The sequence below is a fragment of the Mandrillus leucophaeus genome, unplaced genomic scaffold, assembly GCF_000951045.1.
Source record: "Mandrillus leucophaeus isolate KB7577 unplaced genomic scaffold, Mleu.le_1.0 Scaffold1186, whole genome shotgun sequence".
Lineage (NCBI taxonomy): Eukaryota > Metazoa > Chordata > Mammalia > Primates > Cercopithecidae > Mandrillus > Mandrillus leucophaeus.
In genome coordinates, this window is record NW_012100165.1 from 307,508 (window position 1) to 331,157 (window position 23,650).

Consider the following 23,650-nt stretch of genomic DNA (forward strand, 5'->3'; position numbering starts at 1 on the left):
TAATAGGCTGCAAATACCCTGTAGAAAAAGTATAATGAAACAGATGCTCACTATTTGTAAAACTAATAGGATCATTTTTCTAACATTAACTGCCACACATGGTAACCTGTTCTCTACTTTTCTTTCTTCCGTTTTTCTCTTCACTTCTACTCTCTGGTTACCTCTGATTTTTCTACTATGTATTCATTTTCCTATGTTGTCCCTCTCTTTTGTCCCTCACCACCTTTTAAAAAACCCTTTTCCTTTTCTTGATCTTTCTCTCTCCCAAGTAAAATACTCCTACAAAAATCAAAGAATGGATAGTAGTTAAGAGATGCACTAAGCAAGGAGAGAGTGCTAGAAAGATGGGAGGGCCTGTGCTTCCCTTTCTTCAGAGTGGCTGTGCAGAGAAAGACACATTTAGTACTAACTGTTAATGAGTCTTATACAATTATTTGAATTCAGATGACTGTGCAACATAAATCTTATACAATTATTCAAATTAAAATGACTGTGAAAAGTACCTGGCAGGAAAATACTCCTTAGAAAGCTTTCAAGTTTACTCTACAGATTCCCTCCTGTCCTACCATACTCTAAACCAATTTTTTCTGAAAAGGAATACTACCTTGTAGCATATGCTGGTTGTACTTCATGAGGGTTGCGACGGTCAGACCAGAAAAACAGCAGTCTATCAAATTTGGGTTCAATGTCAGCAAACTGGGCTTTGCCTTCTGGAAAAATTCGAAGTATACCTCCACTTACCTAGGAAAAGAGACAAATCTGTAAGTAGGAGTAACCAAAAATGCTACAAGATTAAATTTAGGAGAAAAAAAAGAGACAATTTCAATGTCTTAATTGGATTATTCACAAATACATCTCAATTAATAAAGTATGAAGATGAGCTGCAATTTTAAAAGTATATGCATTGATGCAAGGAAAAATTTAGTTCTTATTTCAGGGATATTTATTTATTTATTTATTTATTGAGATGGAGTCTCGCTGTCACCCAGGCTGGAGTGTAGTGGCACAATCTCAGCTCACTACAATCTCCGCCTCCTAGGTACAAGCAATTCTCCGGCCTCAGCCTCCTGAGTAGCTGGGATACAGGTATGCGCCACCATGCCCGGCTAATTTTTGTATTTTTAGTAGAGATGTGTTTTCACCATGTTGGTCAGGCTGAACTCGAACTCCTGACCTCAGGTCATCTGCCCACCTCAGCCTCCCAAAGTGCTGGGATTACAGTTGTGAGCTACTGTGCCCAGCCATTTTAGGGATTTTTATAAGTATCCGATGAAACACAAGAATGTTATCTGAATTTAAAAGTCTTAAAATGATGCTTGAAAGTTTTTAAAACTACTAAACATTTATTTATGCTAATGATATGCTTAACCCACTCTTGAAATAGACTTCAAGAAATTTTGAAAAAATTATTATTAGAAATAGATTATGTCAAATAAAGAGTTTACCATACTTTAAATTTCAATAAACAATAGGATAGTCACAGATACCTCTCATTTAAATAATTCAGTATATCAGTAGAAAGTGTCATCATTTATTATGACCATCATTATTGTCATCATCACCATCACCATCAGCATGTAGTCCATTAGAACCTGTGGCTCTCCCTTTCCAAATTGGGCTTGATGCACCACCTGCTTGTGAAACTTGATTCTATCCATAAAGGATTATTATTTACCTAAACACCAACTAGGCATCAAATCACAGTGGGAACTGTGGTGGACTCTGGGTGCAGAGTAGGGAATAATGCAGACAGACTTTGTCCTTGTGGTGTTTAAGATCTGGGGCTAGGCAAAACTCAACCAAACAAGTAGCTCCTTACTCTTGAATAACTACACTCCGAAGCAGGTAGACTCTTAAAATTGAAAGAAACTCTAACACCTGGTCAGGACAGCATGGACTTTGAGCCTAAACCTAGAATCTATAGTTAAAGCTTTATCAGGCTCACCATCAGGTAAGTTAAATTCTAGCTACTTTGATACCCCTGCCAACCTCCTCAGGTTCCAGTGTTGTTCCGAGTGATTCCCCAGGCTACTATGCAAATATCTGAAGAACCTCCAAACTGAGAACATGTTTTCTTTCCTTTTTTCCTGCTCCCTTCCCTTTGACTCAAGTCACTGAGAGTACCACAGGTGACCTGCTGAAAATGTTTTAAGAGAAATGGCTACTTGACACATCCACTCTTCTTCCTCTGAATTAGGTGGCCCTCCTGTGTGCTCTCATAGCAATCTGTCTTGACACTTTGCATAACTATCTGTAACTGTCAATCTTTCTGATCTGTATCCTTCAATAGATCCTAAGCTCTGCCAGGGCTAATTCCATTTCTGCTATATCCCTAGCATCCAGAACATCTGGCACACTACATATTCAGTGCAATCTTGCAACGGAAAACTTCTATTCCACATATAAAAACACTAGGGATGTTTTTCTGCCTATGTCCTAATTTAAAACCTACATATTAATGACCCTAAGTCTTATAGAAATTGTAAGATCAGCCTAGAAAAAGCCTAACAAAATCTAGAAGTTAGAAGTTGATGAAACACAGTTCTAGCTTTCTAGCTATTCACAAAATCTGAAAAAAAGTCAATTTTTAAATTTTAACTAAAGTTACACCAATCTGTTTTGCGCCTGGAGCTCAAATTCAATTACCAAATTTATTTCTCTACTTCAAACTTTGAAAGCTGTAACAGAAAAACCATGCTTGTTGACATAATGCCTCAATATATACTTAGCAGAAAGTTTAGCTCCATTCTGAACCTGGACTAGGGCAGAGAAAACTCTTCAAATCAGTGTGTGTTTTAAAAAGATTACTGGAGCACTGTGAGCATATTCTAAACTTAAAACACTTTTTAGGGTAGGATTAGGTTTTTGTACATTTAAGACTCAGGCAGTTTCCATGTGTGTGTCTTGGGGGATGCAGAGAAAAAGGTGTTTTAAAGGTTATTTGACCTTTACACCTGGCTACACAAGTATGTTCACTTTGTGAAAATCCACTGAACTATACACAAGCCACTTTTCTATTTGAATATTTTACTTAAGATTTTAAAAAATCAACCAAAAAATTAGTCTGTACAGTCTCTACTGTAGTAATACATGACATATTTTAAAAAATCGTTTAAATTTAATGAGACTCATGCTAATATTAAGAAAATATATATTTAAAACAAGGGAGATTAAATATACTGTACATTCTAATTGATTTTACAGGGCTTGTCAGTACTGATAAAATTCCAGTTTTTTAATAATCAGGGAAAGACTGAATCCTGCCTCCAATATTCAATTAAAAAACTCAATGCCATACAATATTTTTACAAAAATGCAAAGAATAACATAGCAAATAATCCTTATTTCCTTAACAATTATCTATAATCTCCCCCAAAGCCATTATAAAACAACTGTTCTCAGAAGTGTTTGTCTAAAAACTATTAAAAGGAAAATATTTTAATAAAGGTCACTTTTCTAAAAAAGTTAGATTTTAGATAAATGCTCTAATATCTGAAAATAAATGAATCCACTTTTAAAGATTTATCAGTACTTTTTTATATAGTTTTATTGAGTTATAACTGATATACAAAAATGCCTATCTTTAACATTTACGATTTGATGAGTTTGGATGTATATGCACACCCCCGTGACACACCACAACCAAGATAATAAACATATCCATCACCTCTCAAAGTTCGTTTCCCTTCCCTGAACCTCGTGTGTGTGTGTGTGCGCGCGCGTGTGTGTGTGTGTTTACAACACTGAACATGGAATCTACTCTCTTAAATGTTTGAGTAAACAACATTGTTAATTACAGGTATTATGTTGTATAACTTAGACTAGTATTTGTTTCATTTTACAAAAATCCACTCCTAACACCTGAGACTGAAACAAACTTAAGAGGAAAACTTTTAACTGTGTCTGTGACAGTCTCACCTATCAGAAGTATGAACGTAATGCTTTTGTAAGAAAAAAAAAATGCTCAATTAAGTTGCATACCTTGGCATCCCAGTCTTTATTAAGATAATATATACATGTCACACATCTTCCATCTCCATTTGGATTATCAACATGACGTACATAACCCGTTCCATTGCCCGGATAACAAGCAACCATGGCCTGTAATAATAATAATGATGAAGATTATTAAAGTCCACATATAAATAAAAAGAGAGAACAGCTAATAAATCAGATCTCTGATTTTTGGCTACTGATTTACACTTAGATTCTTCTAATAAAAATAATATTTTGTAGATAAGAAAGATAAGGCTATTCTACATTAATATTTATAGGGAACACAAGATAGGCTGATGAACAATTCAAGGACTGGTGAATTCTGCTTCACAGTGGTAACTCCAAAGATCAGAAAATTTTCATTGTCCTACTTTCACAGTCATATAAATATAGATAATCAAGATCAAGTGAGTTTTTGTCCTGCTCCATGGGAGATTTCTCTCTTCCTTGAGCTCACCTAAGAACACCTACTTTACCATCTGATAGGTGAACCAACCCAGTCAAACACCCCACCTGACACTGTCTCTGAATGGTACCAATGTTTTTTTTTTTTTTTTTTGAGACAGGGTCTGGCTCTATTGTTGAGGTTGGAGTGCAGTGGTGCAATCATGGCTCACTGCGGCCTCAACCTCCTGGGCTCAGGTGATTCTCCCACCTCAGCCTCCTAAGTAGCTAGGACTACAAGCACGTGTCACCAGGCTGGTTAATTTTTGTATTTTTTTGTAGAGATGGGGTCTTACTATGTTGTAATAGGGATCATTTAGGTCAACTCAACTCCAAACATTAATTCATTTAATGTCAGTGATTTTTTTTTTTAAAAGACTAAACAAATTAGCTTATGTAAGTTTACCCTCTTTGAATCAGAAAGAAAATTATTTGCTCAGATTATAACAAGATACGATTCAGAAGATTGCTGGATGTTAAGCATAAAGGTAGAAAAGAGGCCCAAAATAAAAAGCACAAAAAAACTTCCATATTCTAGGTGTACATGATAATCAACTGAAATTGGTAAAGGAATTTTTAACAAGTTCTCAGGAATTATGAAGAAAACAGACAAAGACGTTCAAGGTTATGAACTATTCTTGTTTTTGTTTGTTTTTTTTACGGACTCTTGTTCTGTCGCCCAGGCTGGAGTGCAGTGGTATGATCTCAGCTCAATGCCTCCGCCTTCCAGGTTCAAGCAATTCTCCTGCCTCAGCCTCCTGAATAGCTGGGATTACAGGTGCATGCTGCCATGCCCGGCTACTTTTTGTATTTTTAGTAGATACAGGGATTCACCATGTTGGCCAGGCTGGTCTTGAACTCCTGACCTCAAGTGATCCTTCCGCCTCAGCCTCCCAAAGTACTGGAATTATAGGCATGAGCCACCACGCCCCCCAGTTTGTTATGAGCTATTCTTGAAGTCCTTTATTTCTTCATATATTAAAGTCAATGAATTAGCATAAAGTTATCAAACAGTAACCAAATTGTTCTACTATATTAAAGAAAAATGCTAATTTTTAAAATTTACTTCCCATCCCTAAGAAACTGAGAGGCATCTTAAACCTAAATCCTTATTTTAAAATCCTGTTTTCCTAGACACTCTGAATTCACTGCTCTTTATGAGAAGCAGAATTTTTGGAGAACATTATATATGTCTCTGTTTTTCCTGACTCCAGACAGACTTAAGTTCCTTCTTTCAGCACTGGAGGTTGGTAACAACCAGGAGTGTGGCATGGGCTTTGTGGGTTTAAGTGATCAATAAATGATGAGCCCAAATGATTTTCCTGTCACTAGCTACCAAGGAAAGAAGTTTACCTTGAATAGTAACTGTAAGAGAGTACTAATTTAACAACGTAATTACTCCATTTGTGGTTAACTGAGGTAATCATGATGAATTACACAATATATTGTTATTAATGGGAAAGAAGGGGGAAACCTGAACTCTACATCTCAAAAAAGTTAATTTGGGCCTTTCCAACTATCTGGTAACTTCAGTATCTCTTGTGCAAAGAAGGAAGGGGAAAATATTTGTCATTCACTCACCCCATTGCATCCCATATATCCATTTAACAAATACCTCTTGAGCATCTACTATGTATATGAAAGGCACAGGGGCTAAAATGATGAACGAAAGAGACAAGGTCCCTTGCACTCATTGACAGTAGTCCCTCCTTAAAAGAAGTTTTGCTTTCTGTGATTTCAGTTACCTTTGGTCAACTTAGTCCAAAAATATTAAATGGAAAATTCCAGAAATAAATAGTTCATAAATTGCACACCGTTCTGAGGAGTGCACTGAAATACCTTGTAATCCTGCCCTGTTTTGCCTGGGATGAATCATCCCTTTGTCCAGCATATCCACACTGTAGATGCAATCCGCCCATTAGTCATTTAGTAGCCTTCTAGGTTATCAGAGCAATCATCATGGTACTTGTGTTCAAGAAAACCTTATTTTATTTAATAACAGCTCAAAGTGCAAGAGTAGCAATGTTGGCATACTGTTATAATTGTTCTATTTTATTGTTGTTGTTAATCTCTTACTTTATAAATTAAGTTTTATTATAGGTATGTATGTACAGGAAAAAACATAGTATATATAGGATTTGGTACTATCCAGTTTCAGGCATCCACTTTGATCTCGGAAGGTATTGCCCTCAGATAAGAGGGGACTATTGTACTATGAAATCTGGTCTAATGGCATAATTAGCCAATAAACAGATATATAATATAATGTTAGGTAGTGAAAAGTTATATTTTCTTAAGATATGAAAAAAATTAAGTATATAGAGAACGATGACATGATATTCTTGAACAGTGGTTGACATCTTGGCTTACTTAAATGAAGAGAGCGGCAAGTTGGGCAAATCTCTGAAGGGAGAGCAATGTGGCAAAGGGAAAATGAGTGCTCAAAGGCTGAACAAGGCAGGAAAGAACAGCAGGCCAGTGTGGCAGGAACACAGCAAGCACAGGCCAATGTGATCAGAGAGGAACCAGGTAACCCAGAGCTGCAGGGCCTGGTAAGCCACAGGAAGGTCTTTGGATACTGTGCTAAGAAGGGACAGGAAGCCAATAGAGAATGTATCTGACTAATGTTTTAAGAATATCAGTTTCAAGTCTGTATAAATAAAAACAACCACAACAACCTCAATATCACTTACCACCTAACATGTATTGGACATTTGCTGTTTGCCACGTCCTAAGTAATTTGTGCATAATAAGTTGTCTGACACAACCATGTGAGGTAAACAGTATCATTGTTCTCATCCTCACTCCCTAAACTGAGGTTTAGAAAGGCTAACTACTATTCGCAAAGTCACATGACAGGGAATCTGGTTCCAGAACCCACGGAATCAACTACTGTACTAGATTGCAGGAAGGAAAGAGTGAAAAGAGAAGACTAAGTTAGCTATTACAGTTTTCGGGCAAGAAACCAAAGAGGCTGAGCCCAGAGTAGCAAAGTGGGGTGTATTCTGAAGGCAGAAAACCAACATGATTTGCTAATGGGTGGAGAATAAGAGGAGTCAAGAATGACTTTGGGGTTTTCAGCCTAGGTAAGTAAATGAATGGAGTCACTGTACATGAAAATGGAAACACTAGGTGAAAGAGCGTTTTATTAACAAGCATTGGGTAGGAGGGGAGTTAGTTGATCGGTAACTGTCAAAATGAGTCAGACATCCCAGAATAGAACAAAACTGAGGGCACCAGGATTATCCCCCAACATGGGATCTGTTTGTATTAGTCACTTCTAAACTGCTTTCCTTAAAGCCCTGGAGCCCTAGGGAGGTATCTAGGGGTGGGGACTAATGGGGAATGAAGTGATATGAGAAGAGGCCAAACAAGCAGGTTTTACCCCAACCTTCAACTAGAGGCAGTGCTTAGCTGTTTCCTATGTAGTATTTGAATTCCAAGTGAGGATTCTTTGAAAAAATAAAAGGCACAATAAAAAGTTTTAAATGTCACGTTTTGAAGAAAAGTTTTAATAAATTTAATTTAATTGTGTTAAGTTCTATAATCCCCAGTATTGCTCAATTATCACCATCTAAATGTATTATTTAAAAGTGGCCATTACCACTTTAGTCTTATCTGGCATTCCCTAGGTCCCTTGTGCTCTGCTCTGGTGACACGAATACTGAAAAATGAAGAGAAAGGAAGAAGGGAGAGGAGATGAGTGCTCCACAGGGCCTTCATGGATCGCCAACTCAATTAACTTGCCAATACCAGCCCCAGGAAAGGCAGTTCACAACTATAATTGTAAAAAGGATAACACGAAAAACACCAACGTAACCCTATGAATGAGAAAGCCTGAAAAAGAAACGAATGCAATCCACCACTATATAATTCTGAGGTAAATTCCTAATTTGCCACCTTATAGAGACACCAACTTTAAATGTTTCAATTTCCCATTGAGAAAAACCTATTTATACATAAACAAAATAAAACAATACTATTTTTTTCTTTTCTGATAGGAAAATATATATGATTAAAGATGTTCTTTTTATGTTTTCAGAGACAAGGTCTCACTATGTTGCCCAGGCTGGTCTTCAACTCCTGGGCTCAAACAATCTGTCTGCCCCGGCCTCCCAAAGTGCTAGGACTACAGGCGTGAGCCACTGTGCCTGGCTGATTGAGAATGTTCTTAAGATAGGAAACAGCATAAATTTGTTTTTCACTCTGAGAATAAAAGGAAGAGGTCTGCAATGCCTCTGAGGAATCTAGAGACATTTATTTCTAGCATTAGAAGGCTTAAATACTAAGCTGAACCAGGAAACTTATTTTTCTTTTTTGAGCTGAATTATTGTAAAACAGAGATACAAAGCTTAGAGAACTAAACTTTGATGGGTTATAGAACTACTATTTTTACCCTGAATGAAGGGAAAAGGTTTACTATCAGAAAAGTTATCCTATTAAACTATATTATTAAAGCACTATGCTTTGACATAGCACTATGCCTTATGTAGAGGTTGATAGCTAACATCTACTCATCACTCATAGCCCAGGCATGGATTACCTCGGCCATTCTTTACAGCAAACCTTAGGTAGGCACAATTTCTCCCCCATTTTAGAGACCAGAAAACTACACTACAGTGAAAAGAAAAAAATTGCCAAAGGTCAGAGACTCTAAATGGCAGAGACAGGATATGAACTGAGGCAGTCTAGAGAAAAACAACTTCCTTCTGTACTGTTCAATTCCTTGCTCCAGAAAGGCATGTGTATAGTCTGCCCAAGAGTTCAGATGAATTGGTAATCCAGACTCCTAAGCGGCCCAGCACCTGCTGCAGTGGCATATGCTCATGCCTAATGCCCAATTCTCCCATGTCAGGATGTACAGTAAGTCCTCACTTAACAGCCTTGATAGGTTCTTGGAAACTTTAGGTGAAACAATGTATAATGAAACCAAGTTAAGTTGCTATAGCATATTTGTGGTCACAAAACATTGGCAAACTTCTAAATAAAGACCAAAGCACTTCTAGTGGTAAACCCTGAAATAAATGTGAGCTACAAATACATTTAAGAAAGATTAATAAAAACAAGATAATTATTTATGCCATTAGTCCAGTTTTAGGGTTGCAGGTGGCTGGGGCCTATCCCGGGAGCTCAAAGCATGAGATGGGAGCCAGCCTTGGGCAGGACACCATTCTACTGCAAGGTGCACTCACACACACACCCATATTCACTCACACTAAGATAACAGATACGCCAGTCCACATCCCAAAGATGCACACACTGGGATGTGGGAGGAAACTGGAGCTCCTGAAGAAAACTCTCGCAGACATGGGGAGAACCTGCAAGCTCCACACAGACAGTGGCCTCAGCCAGGAACTGATTCTTTTTCCCTCATCAACATTATAACAAAATGACACTGAATAAAATAATGTTATTCAAGAACCTGCTGTACTGCACATGGTATTTTTCAGTTTTACAGTTAGACCTTTTTAAGTCTCTTCCCTACCCACTCCCAAAGCACACATACGCATCACTATCACTACCTTAGGGGTCTACAAAAATCTAGTTCAAATACGGAAGAAAACAGGTCATGCTGGAAGGCCACCCAGGTGGGGATGTTCAAAGGGCAGTTGGAAGCGTGAGTGTGGAACTCCAAAGAAAAAGTCAAGACTGGAAATGTAAATTTAGGAGCCATCTTCACATGGGATAGTTGAAGCCGTGTGCCTGCCAGAGATTGCCAAGGAAGGGAGTATAGAGAGAAGAGAACAGAGAACAGGTTATTATGAAATAAAGTCATTTAGAATGAGAACTCCTTAAGCCTTCCTGCTTTCTTGATCACAGTAAACAACTCAGTGGTCAAAAGTTGACTTACTGTAAATGATTTCTGACTAATTTTTTGACTAATTCATTTCTAAGTGTAAATGATAAGTATATATATATTTTAAAAGACATATAAGGGCATATAGGTTGCTTCTTAAAAATTAAAAAATGCTATTATAATTAATAATATTGTGATCAACAATAGTTTCGGAGCTTAATCTTTGTAAATCCTCGATATCTTCCTAAAATTAAAATACTATAAGTGAAATTATTAGGCCTTAAAGCTTTTTGATTGCTGAAATGTTCTCCAGAATGAGTGCATGAGCTTATATTTCTACTGGCTTTGTATGAGTACACACATCTTTTTAACCATTTGCCAACCTGGTGTAGTAAGTTTTAATCTTTGAAAATAACTCAATTTGATAGGTAACATTTATCTTACTAATGTTTTAATTACATCTTATATTTTTAAGCCAGCATTTTGCATATTTTTATTGGTCATTTAAATTCTTCAACTGCCTGCTCATATCCTTTATCCACTTTTCTACTGGGTTAATCTTTTCCCTACTGATTTATTATTATTATTTTAGAGACAGGGTCTCACTCTGTCACCCAGGCTGCAGTGCAGTGGCGTGATCATGGTTCACTGTAACTTTGAACACCTGGGCTCAAGCAATCCTCCCAAGTAGCTGGGACTACGGGTACATGCTACAACACCTGGCTAATTTTTTAAAGTTTTCTAGAGATGGGCTCTCACTATGCTGTTCACGCTGGTCTTGAACTTCTGGTCTCAAGTAATCCTCCTACTACGGCCTCACAAAGTACTGGGATTACAGGTGTGAGCCACCACACTGGCCCCCTACTGATTTTCAACAGCTCTTTGGTTGTTAACCGCTGTCATATGACACAACAATTTCAACCTTTTTACTCTGCTTGTGTAGAAGAGTATGTTAATACAAAGTTTTTATTATCTGTACAGGAAGGCAGAATATAATTACATTAATTATCAATGTAAAGTTTTTAAAAGTCCACGATTCTTCCCATGTTCATAGAAGTATGAAAAATGCAGGAAAAAATGAAAGGTTATTGAAGAAGAAATAGCACTGATCCAAATCACTCTCCAAATGGCCCAAGAATTATGAATTGTTTAATAATCTAACACCAAGCTACTTTCCTTATTGGGCTCTAATTCCAGACTATGATAAAAAACAAAAAATGTAAATACACACTTAAAAACCAACTGAAAAGTGATGCTCCCGACAGTATAATCTAGAGATATATCATGATGCCTTAGTACTCTCTGAGCTTTCATTTCCCTTTTAGTGAAGAATTGATAAAGTTATACTTTACAAATAAGGAATCCATCTGGTGAAACACATTATATTTTGAGCTGTCTAGCTCTGCTGTCAGAATAGAGGTCTACAATTTGTCAGCCTCAGCTATAATCTTACCAGCACCGCACAACTCTTCCCTAGGTTCCCAAGCAAGGCTCTGTATTTATACTACACACACCACTCCCACTACAAACTTCATGAGGAAGACAGAGCAACCTCTCTCCACAAGGAGACTGGGGAGCCACAGCAAGTGTCAGCTTGATCCCCACCCAGGGAATTACACGACCTCATTCCAGCCCATGCAAGGAAGTATCACTGTTGAGACAGATGTTCTGACAGCTATGGCAAACTTGTTATATTATTAATATAATTCCTTGGGAGAGTCTGCAATTTAGCATTAAAAACAAAAATACAAAACACTTAGCTGCTTGACATTACAAATATACACTCTGGCACTTGTTGAGGCTCACTGAGGATACAGAGATTAAAAGTTAAACATCTGTTTCAATTCCAAGGTCTAGAAGAGTTACGATTTAAATTCCTTAAGTTATTTTGGCACAGTGTAATCATCATTTGTTTTAATGGACCAGAGAACATGAGTGAGAGGTTCCTGACATTCATCCTGGAGCACTTAGTTAACATGCAAGCCCAAGACTAGATATAAATAATCATCAGTAAATGAGGAAAGCTTGTAATCAAAAACTTACTCCAGTGAGACAACTCAAGAAGCCTTATCTCACCTCAAAGCCAGAGAATTTAGTAATTAACACAGTGGATATTAGAAATTACGACAGTATTAGAAAAGAATGGTGCTCAAGAAAGGTGTTATGGCTACACACACTGTATAGGGACCACTGCTCTTACATGAACATGTACATGAATCTAGTGAATCTAATAGCTTACTCTTAGGGACTGTACCCTGACCCTTATGACTCCTGCTGGTTCTGTTAGTTCCCCATAAAGGAATTCTGTTATCTGATTCCAATTAGGTTCAGCTGAATCCTAAAAGCACACTAGCATTTTTGCCTTAAATAAACCTTTCATAAAAGGTGCTTGGCAGGCCGGGCACAGTGGCTCATGCCTGTAATCCCAGCACTTTGGGAGACCGAGGCAGATGGATCATCTGAGGTCAGAAGTTTGAAACCAGCCTGGCCAACATGATGAAACCCCATCTTTACTAAAAATGCAAAAATCACCCGGGTGTGGTGGCACATGCCTGTAATCCCAGCTACTCAGGAGGCTAAGGCAGGAGAATCACTTGAACCTGGGAGGCAGAGGGTGCAGTGAGCCGACACTGCACCACTGCATTCCAGCCTGGGCAACAGGGCGAGACTCCGTCTCAAAAAAAAAAAAAAAAAAAAGGTGCTTGTCAGATGTTCTAAAAGGATAGAGAGTAGGAATTTCATCCACCTAATAAAACAGTATTTTTGTGCTTGCTTGCTAATAAATTTTTTTTATGTGTAGCAAAACTCAGTGTGAGTTTGGCTTTCACAGTAACATGCCATTTAGAAGCTCGGTTCTGGGGGAAGAGATCTGTAACACTCATTTAACTGTAGCCTCCAAACGACAGCACCTCTCAATAAAAACCTAATACCCGTAAACCACTACTGGCTCAGGTCAGGTCACAACAGGCAAACAGTTATGAAAAGGCACACAGTACAGTGTAACAAGCACCAGAACAGAGTCTGACTTACATAAGTACCCAGACAGCAAAGACATAATTAACTTTGTCATGGGAATGGGGTATCAGAAAAGACTTCATAGAGAAAGTGACAAATGTGCAGAATTTTGAAAGAAAAATAGAAGTTTTCCAGAGTAGAAGATTCTGTTCTGTACAGGGAAAAGAACATTTGCGAAAACAGAATCAATATGGCACTCTGAGAGAAATGCAAATAGAAAAACTGTTAGAAGATGAAGTGCGGTGTGGAACATTAGGGATGGGGTAGGAGAGACAGGCAGGGGCAGCTCAAAAAGGCTCTCAGTGACTCACTGAGGAACTTCACCTTATAGGCCAGTGTTGGCCAACTGTGTTCAGTAAGAATCACTTGGGTTACTTCCTAAATTATAATGATTCTTATCCCCTCCGCTTGCAATTATGACTTATCAGGTATAGCACGAGGCCTGAGATCCTGTACTTTTTTTTTGTTGACAATTATTCCTTCATAAGAGATCTTGTAGTTTAAACAAGCACTGCATTCTAATTGGCAAAAGGCCAAAAATAAAGAGTTTTGAATAATAAAATCATCATTTTTCCATTTTACAAACATCACTCAGTCCACTTGTAGAGAGGATGGCCCGGATGACATGGAATAAAAGGTTATGGACACACTGCTGATAGATGAGAGCCAGAATAAAGGGGAGTGAGAATGGAGAGGACAGAGCAGCTTAGAGCAATACTACGAGTGTGAAACAGAAAGGATGTGGTGCTGGCGAGAGAGAAAGAGCTCGTTTAAAAAATATTTTAAAAAATTAAACCCTAAAAATATACACTATGTACTCATTCAACAAATATTTTCTGAGCACCTACTATACGTCAGGCACTGTTCTAGATCTTGGGGATACAATACTTAATAGAAAAGACACAAAATTATTGCCTTAAGGGAACATTTATTCTAGCAGGAAAAGAAAGAGAAAAAAATTAAGTCAATATACAGCGTAACATATGGTAGAAGCATTACGAAGAAAAAAAAATGGAATAGGGAATACAATGCTAGAATGTAATTATTTATAGGGTGGTTGGTCAGGTACGCCTAGACTGAGAAGTTGACACTTAAGAAGAAACGAATGTTCCAGGCCAAAGGAATAACCGGTGCAAAGAATCAGATGGCAATGGGCCTGGCATATCTGAGGAAGAAGAGAGTCAGTGTGACTGGAGAGGAGGGAGCAAAGCAGACAACAGCGGAAGATGAAGTCAGACAGGTAAGGGGTTGGGGAAACAAACCATGGAGGGCTTTAGACGACACTATAAAGATTAAGTCACACTTCGGAAGGCACTGTGTAGTCTGGTCGCCATGTAGAGCAGGAGCTGGCAAACTACAGCCCACTGCCTGTTTTTATAAGTAAAGTTGTACTGGAATGCAGTCACACTCATTCAGTTACATATTCTCTATGGCTGCTTTTGTGCTCCGGTCTAGCAGCTATGACAGAGACCACGCAGTCCACAAAACCTAAATTTTTTACCAAAAATCTGCCACGTCCTGATGTGCAAAATAGACTGAGGGCTGGTAAGAGTGGAAGGCAGAAGAGTAGTTAGAAGGCTACCGCATAAACCCGGTGTGGTACAATGATCACTTGGATCACAGTGGTAGCAATGGAGGTGGTAAGAAGTGGTGGGATGCTCATACTATTTTAAAGGCAGAATAAAGCGAGATGTCCAGAAAGATTGGTATGAGGTATAAAAGAAGATGACTCTAAGGTTTTGGTTTCAGCAATAGGGAAAATGTAATTACCATAAACAGATGAAGACAGCATATGGTGCAGCCTGAGTCTGGAGAATGGGAGAGATCAGGCGTTCAATTTTGAACACGTTCAGTTAGGGTATGTGTAAGGCATAGTGCTAGGAAGTGTGAGTAGAACACAGAGGAAAACTGATCATTCCGACACAGATGACAATTAAAATGACCAGTCCATGCACTGACTATTTCACTGGGGAGAAGGTTGGGATTGGGAAAGGCTATCTGAAAAATGAGTTTTGAAAGAGTATGAATTAGCCAGGTAAGGAAGGAGAGGGGGAATATTCCAGGAAGAGAAAAGGTCACGGGGTGTGTGTAGACACATGCTGTGTAAACTGCAAACAAGGGTGAACCTGACGTGTGAGGCAAGGAATGTGACAGGTAAGGCTGGACATAGCTCTGGCCCCTTCCCAAAAGCTTAGTAAGCCCCAGTAATGAACTTGGATTTTACTGGGTACCAGGGAGCCACTGAAGAGTTTTAAACAGTGACACATTCAGATCTAGAGGTTTTCATTCACTTCGGTAGGTGATTGAGTGGCTCCATTTTTGTAGTACAGCTATAAAGCAGTAAGTTGGTAGGACTGGCCAGAAAACATGTAAATCAGGCTCTTATGAATTCAATAGCTACAATAAACAGGAGCTGGTTTTTTCTATTTTTGTTTTCCTGAGACACAGTCTTGCTCTGTTGCTGGAGTGCAGTGGCGTGATCATGGCTCAACGCAGCCTCAGCCTCCTGGGCTCCTGCCTCAGCTTCCTGAGTAGACTAGCTAATTTTTTAATTTTTTATAGAGACAGGGTCTTACTATGTTGCCCAGCTGGTCTCGGACTTCTGGACTCAAGTGATCTGCCTGCCTTGGCCTCCCAAAGTGCTGGAATTACAGGCATGAACCACCATGCCCAGCTGGTTTTTTTCAATAACAGTAACTCCCTTTGTAGGCAGATAACCCAACACTTCTGAGAATTATTTTGTGGCATGATGGACAAAGATTCAAGTCACAACTGTCATAAGAGTACAAGTTCTATCTGTATAGAACTCTAGTTCACAGCCTTTACAGTTATCTCATTTCAATTCTGAACAACTCCATGAGGTATTCAGATAAATGATTATCTCCATTTTACAAATAATTCTATCTGGTCTTGTTTTAAGAGCTGAAGTGTTTAATCTTCGCATCCATACCACTGCAGGAGAGTGTCGTTCTGTTGCCCAGGCTGAAGTGCAATGGCGTGATCTCGGCTCACTGCAACCTCCGCCTCCTGGGTTCCACCGATTCTCCTGTCTCAGTCTCCCAAGCAGCTGGGACTACAGGCACTCGCCACCACGCCCAGCTAATTTTTATATTTTTAATAGAGATGAGGTTTTACCATGTTGCCCAGACTGGTCACGAACTCCTAACCTCAGGCGACCTGCCTGCCTCAGCCTCCCAAAATGCTGGGATTACAGGCATGAGCCACCGTGCCCGGCCTACCTAGTCTATCTTTTTATCAATGATTTTGAGTCACACAAATAAAGGAATTTTATTAATGTAACCTTTCTGAATAGGAAAATATGCAGCTCACACAAAGCTGGGAAAGGTAGCCAATATCATGAATAAAAGAAAGATTCAATGTGATCTCAACTGAATCAACATGATGAATTCTAATAAAGTTAAAAATAAATCCTATTTTCAAAATGGCAAAAATCAACCATACTATACAGAAGTAATAACCACCACCATTTACTGAGAAATTACTATGTGCCTGCACTGTGTTAATAACTTAACATTTATTCTTTCATTTAATCTTGATAACCCCTGGGAGGCAAGTTTTATTCTCATCTTGCAGAGTAAACTATAAAATGAGGGTAAGACAGCTTGGCAGAATAGAGATCTTTGAAGCTTGTATCCATTTCTGGGGACATATTAGATGACAAATGTTGACAAAATGAATTTTTTTTTTTAAAGAAAAGTGATCAAAATAGTGACAGCAATATCCAGTGAGTATCAGTGGCAATAAATGAGTAGGTTTAACCTGGAGAAGATAAATTCCTGATGGACTGTAATCTCTGGAGTACAGGGACCAAGTCAGATAAATATAATACCACATCTTACATGGCACCTTCCAGTTTGCAAAACTGCTTTTTACCTTCACAAAAGAGAACATGAAGTAAAAGGAAGAACACAAAGATTAAGAACAGTGGGGCTCTGACCAGGCACGGTGGCTCACACCTGTAATCCCAGCACTTTGGGAGGCTGAGGCAGGTGGGTCACGAGGTCAAGAGATCGAGACCATCCTGGCCAATATGGTGAAATGCCATCTCTACTAAAAACACTAAAAATTAGCTGGGTGTGGTGGCGCACACCTGTGGCCCCAGCTACTTGGCAGGAGGATCACTTGAATCCAGGAGGCAGAGGTTGCAGTGAACCGAGATAGCACCACTGCACTCCAGCCAGGCAATACAGCAAGACTCTGTCACAAAAAAACAAACAACAATAGCAAAAGAACAGTGGGGCTCTGAAGCCAAATTTCCTGCACACGAAGCACATGACTCTGCCACTTACTGACTGTGTCACTTTGGGCAAATTATTCAACCTCTCTGTACCTAACTTCCCTTGTCTGTTAAGTGAAAATAACAATAGTATACCACGTGCAAAGCTAATAAACTAGTATATTAAAAAATGCTTAAAATAGTGTTTTATTTTATAATATTTTAAATCAGTCATTTTACTGGTTTAAAATAATGTGTATGGTAGGTCTGACTAATAGCTATGGACCTTGGAGAAGTCCCAAGCCTTCAGAGCTGTTTCCTCATTTGAAAAATTAGGATATCACTATCTACCTCACAGGGGTATGAATCAAACAAGACAATACAGGATAACGTTCCGTAAGTCTTAATTCCTTCCTTCTTTCATAAACCTCTAAGACAGTCTACTATGTGCCACGTACTATGCTAAGTTTAATCTTTATAATCTCAATCCTCACAACTATGTAAATGTCTACTACTATTATTCTCATTTTGTAGACAAAGAAATGTGGCTTGGAATGGCTAACTTAACTGAGGTCATGCTGCTAAGTGGTCAGACTGTGAACCCATGGTTGTTGGGACTCTATATTCCAGTTTTGGGCCTCCATATCACATGGCTTTTGATGCACATTCCCCCATTTATACATCTTTGCAGCTAACCACATGCCTAGTAAAATGCCTGATAGATTGAAGCGATTCAATAAATGTTCCTTTAATCAAATAAATGAATGTTGTCTGTCTTCAATTTGCTAATACCGTTTCGACGAAAGAAGAGCGTAAGGCAGCACAGGCAGAAATGCCTGTCCTTGCTCCACTACCTCTAAAGTGATGGTGACATCTCGGACTCTATCATTTGAGCGTGGGTTATCTTTATTATTATTATTATTTTTATTTTATTTTATTATTTTTTTTTGAGACAAGGTCTCTGTCCCCCAGGCTGGAGACCAGTGGCGTGATCATAGCTCACTGCAACATCAAACTCCTGAGCTCAAGCAATACTCCTGCCCCAGCCCCCCGAGTAGCTGGGACTACAGACACAAGCCACCTCGCCCGGCTAGTGTGTGTGTAGACAGGAACTGATTCACCGTGCCCGACTAGTGTGTGTGTGTGTGTGTGTGTGTGTGTGTGTGTGTGTTTGTAGACAGGAACTCATTCTGTCGCCCAGGCTGGTCTCAAACTCACGGGCTCAAGCAATCCTCCCATCTTGGCCTCCCTAGGTCCTGGAATTACAGGCATGAGCCACCATCCCCCGCTGGTGTATCTTTAAAATAAGGAACCTGGACTATGCAATCTTCCAATCTAGCTCTAAGACTATACATCCATCAGGCAGCGCTTCTGATCTAGCAGAGATTTAAAATAAAAACACTAGAATTTTAAAACTGGAGAAGATCATAAAGGTCTGGCCCAAACTCTTTAGAGAGGGGAATCCCAAAGGACAAAAAGGGGTCTCCCGATTTCCAATCCTGCACTGCTTCCTTTATAATGACAGATCAGACATTTCAGACAGGATTAAAAGAAATATAATTGGCACCACATAGCCCAAAATCATGAAAACCAAAATAAAATGGTACTTGGTAACTTTTATCAGTCTAAAAACTCAAACTCTGTTGCAAAACACATGGTTTTAATGCTTAAAATAAGCATCTTAAAGATAAGAGCACAATGAGACTACTATCTTTCTATTTTTGTGAATAATCAATTTGAATAATAGGACAACCTCAGAATAAATTATTTTGATAATAAAAGCCTTAAAAACACACTATTAGCTTTTTATAAAAAAGCATTTATAGAAATACTAGATAAGATTTTGAAACTATTATTACAAAGACTAAACAAAGATTAACAAAAACATTTCCATAATCTCTACAGATACACTAAAAATGAAATAATCCAACTAGAATTTTACATATTCTAGTATGGTATAAGAAGTTTAAAAAAACAGAGTTCTAGGACCGGAGTGGCTAAACATAAAAAGCCACTTATAAGATTAAAATACAAAGCACAAAACATTTTAAGAGAAAAACTAAGAACTTAATTTTAAAAATTTTCCACTATAATACTTAAAGTAAATGCTATTTAATTCATATTAACAATTATTTATTAAGCATACTATGTAGAAAAATTGTTGGCCCAGGTCTGTCTGATTCACTATATGCTGTCAACCAGTGTAACTAGACAAAATGAAAACTACAATGAGAAAATTACAAGTTTAAAATGTTATGGTGGTAACAGAGAGGGTGAGGTATGGAGCTGGCCAGCCTGAATTCAAATCTCAGCTCTACCACTTACTAGCTGTATTTGGAAATAATGACAGTACACACTTCAAAAACCTATGGTGAGGATAAAAAATAGAACACACGTAAAAGACTAGCATAGCACCTGGTACCTAGTAAGCATCTAACAAATGTCACTTATTTTCATCATTACTGACAGTCTCATAATCTTTATCTTTACCCTCAAGCAGTCACAGGGGAGACTTTCATCCCTGTCCATGTGTGGACAAGCAGCTTTTGTTTGCCTAGCATCCATTCCCCTTCTTCTCTTTCCAGGTGCCTCATTCACTTGGGAAAGCCTGACCTGTAGTCCTCAGTTCTTACCCCTGGGCGAGGTTCACTCTCTACCCTCCAGGGTGGACATGTGGCTCAAGCCTGGCCAGAAGCTGGTTCAGAAATGGGCAAAGGGCCTAAACCAATCAGAGGCAATGAAGCTCGATTCCAGGACTTTTATCAAAGCCCTTGGTAAAGAGCAGCTCTCTTTCGGTATATATCTCCATGATGTAATGCTGCAACTATTAGGGCCATCTTGTTGTCATATCCAGTGAGCTTACAGAGAGCAACTAATAAAGAAAAGAAAAGCTGAAGAGATCAAGTTTTGATAATATTGTCTGAGCCCTTGGTTACAACTCTTCCAGTCAATCAGTAAATCCAGAGATATGAGGACCAATACATTTTGTTCTGGTTTGCTTAAGCTCATTTGAAATATTTTTGTTTTGTTTCCGTTATTTGCATCTGAGAAGCTCTATAACACGTCAGGTATCAATCAAGACCCAGAAGCTGGTGACCTAAAATATAGTAGAGCTTAGAAGGGCATGGATTTGGAATTGGAGAGATCTAGTTGGTTCTAACAATTACTAGCTGCGTGGCCCTGGGCATGTGTCTAATCCTACTTCTTCATCTGTAAAATGGTTTAATACCTGCCTCAAAGCGTTGATGAGAGGATAAAATGACAATATAAACTGCTCAGTCTTCTTCATAACAATGAACAATCAATAGAAGCTATTATTATATCACTGAATCCCAAGCTGATCTTTATATCTGACCTCTTATGGTCCATGTCCCTGTTTCCAGTGGTCTAAACAGCCATCTTTACCTATATACTCTCCTATCCAACCTCAAATTCGACATTTCCAAATCTCACCCTGCCTCTATGCTTCCCCATCACACCCTCTGCCGTTCCCTTCCAGAAAAAAAAATGCTCACTGGAGGTAAATTTCTCAGCAATTATTAACTATGTTCCCAGTAATCTTTAATATCAGAACAGTAGGAGTCATCCTAGACTGAGACTTCTTTCCTATTATCTAATCAGTCACAAAGCCCTATTAAATATCTGCAGCCTGACAGGAAAGAATTTTCCTCTCCCTGTGGAAAAAAACAAGGGCAGGATTCTTTCAACTTCAGGATATGTGGCCTTTTCATTGGCTTGCAAGGAGAACTCCAATCCTTCTACTCCTTTTTCTCATCTCATCCTCCTTGTGGCTTCATTTCTTTCCATATTCAGGACAGATTTTTGCTAGCTTATTTTTTCATTAACCTCAAGCTGCAAATCAACAAGTGTAGACAAATCCAATTTTTGCAGTTCCTACACCCAAGCCACTAGCACCACTGGAAAAAGTTATAATTATGCAGATTGACACCACTAAAAGTTGTCTCTGACCTCACGTGGACCTTCAGAACTCCTTGGCAATGTCTGTATTGCTGGTCAGGTTTGTTGATGTTCCTCAAAACGGTTATTTCAAATCTCCATCGCTCACATCTCTCAGCCATTATTTTAGTCCCAATTTTCTTTTCTTTTCTTTTTTTTTTGAGACAGTCTCGCTCTGTTGACCAGGCCGGAGTGCAGTGGTGCGATCTCGGCTCACTGCAAGCTCTGCCTCCCAGGTTCATGCTATTCTCCTGCCTCAGTCTCCCGAGTAGCTGGGACTACAGGCACCTGCCACCACGCCTGGCTAATTTTTTTTGTGTGTATTTTTAGTAGAGACAGGGTTTCACCGTGTTAGCCAGGATGGTCTCGATCTCCTGACCTCATGATCCGCCTGCCTCAACCTCCCAAAGTGCTGCGATTACAGGCGTGAGCCACCATGCCCGATCAGTCCCAATTTTCTTATTCACTGGATGGAGATATTTTCTATTTACTTACCTGAGATAATTACGGCAAACAAGCAAAAACTTCCTCAACTTTTTACCCCCAGATTTCTAAATTTATCTAAATAAATAACCGTTGTCATCTCATTTCCCTCAGTCAGAATGGCTAAAATGCAGGAAAGTATACACAAGATAGTGATGGAATAAATAAAAGGAAGAGACATTCTTTCTCCTATGTAAGGCCAATCCTGCCTCCTATAGTGCCTCTGAAATTTTAATATGCATACACATCACCTCGTGATGGTGTTAAAAATGCATATTCTGATTCAGGAGGTCTGGAGTGGGGAATGAGGTTCTGCATGTCTTCCAACAAACCAGTGTTGGTTTGGGAGCAATATTTAGAAAAAACAGATTCCATCCTTTCTCACCTCCTCAAAGATTTTTTACTCTAAGACAACACTTGTTGCTTCTTTATCAGCTGCTCCCTCCCCCAACATATAACATATCTGTCTCTTTTATTTTAAAATAAATGCTCCTTTGTTCCTCTTTTAGCTACCGCCCAACCGCCCAATCATCTCGGCTCTCTTTGGTTCCACAGACAAGTTTCTATGAAGAAGTCCTATGTCAACGGTTCCAGACTTTCTTGGCTCAAAGAATCTTTAGTGTCTCAGTGATCTTGCAGGGTAATCCTCGGCCAAAAGAAGTATCTAACAACTGTAGCTGCCTTTGTTAAGCAGTAAGAGCCAAACCACTTAGTAAGTATTTTAAGTCCTAAAAACTGGACGCCGGTTGGGCACTGCATATTTTTTAAACCTTGGACTCAGACTGAACACTGACAGCCTCACTTCCTGTTCCACACTGATTTTCAGGCAGTACTTGCTTTTTATCAGAGCAAGCACTGAAAATCCAGCTTCCCAAAGGTATGACATCACTGAAAGGAATGCAGTGATCTAATATAGCAATCTAATGATGCTGGTGTATTTCCCTTGAAATTTTAAAATATTCCATGGCGCCCTTGTAAGTTAGCTCCAGTGCTCTGGGATGCGTTGATGAACAACTGGGGATACTGAGTTCAGGTGGTTGTCAGAACAGCAGCATCCACACTGCTTGGGAGGTTGTTGGAAATGTAGAATCTGGGCATCCATGCCAGACCTACTGATTCAGAATCTCCACTTTAACAAGATCTCCAAGTGATCTCCCAGTGACTCATAGACACATTAACGTAGACCAGAAGTGCTGGTCTAAGGTCCCTACTTACGTTTTCTCACATACCATTCACACTCAACGCACCACTTTCTGACTTTGTTCCCACAACTCCAGTGAAACTACCCTGGGAAAAGTTCCAAATTACCCCACTCCTTTTTTTTTTTTTTAAGAAAAAAAAAAAAAAAGCAATAAATGTCTTTTAGTTCCAAGTCTAATTAACCCTCTCTATAGTGTTTGGTACTATTCATCTTCTTGAACCTCTATTTTTTTCTTGGTCTCTAAAACACCCCTGTCTTTTGGTTTTCTTCCTTTTCTTTCAATACACATCCCCGCCCCGTTCCTCTACTGACCCAGGCGGTTTTGTTTTTTTCCTCACTGGCTTCCTTTTTTTCTTTGAGATGAAGTCTCGCTCTGTTGCCAGGCTGGAGTGCAGTGGCAGGATCTTGGCTCACTGCAACCTCTGCCTCCTGGGTTCAAGCGATTCTCCTGCCTCAGCCTCCCAAGTAGCTGGGACCACAGGCATGTGTCACCACGCCCAGCTAATTTTTGTACTTTTAG

The 23,650-nt window shown here is 39.0% G+C and overlaps 1 protein-coding gene across 1 annotated transcript in view; it reads right to left on the reverse strand.

Annotated features, from left to right (window-relative positions):
• The window catches only part of EGLN1 (egl-9 family hypoxia-inducible factor 1), a 58,603-nt gene that overhangs the window by 6,266 nt on the left and 28,687 nt on the right, over window positions 1–23,650 (reverse strand). The window contains exons 2-3 of the mRNA XM_011965742.1: window positions 3,982–4,101; window positions 605–696 (exon numbers count right to left, since the gene is read on the reverse strand). Coding sequence (XP_011821132.1) covers window positions 605–696; window positions 3,982–4,101 — 212 coding nt within the window. The remainder of the gene's footprint in view (window positions 1–604; window positions 697–3,981; window positions 4,102–23,650) is intronic.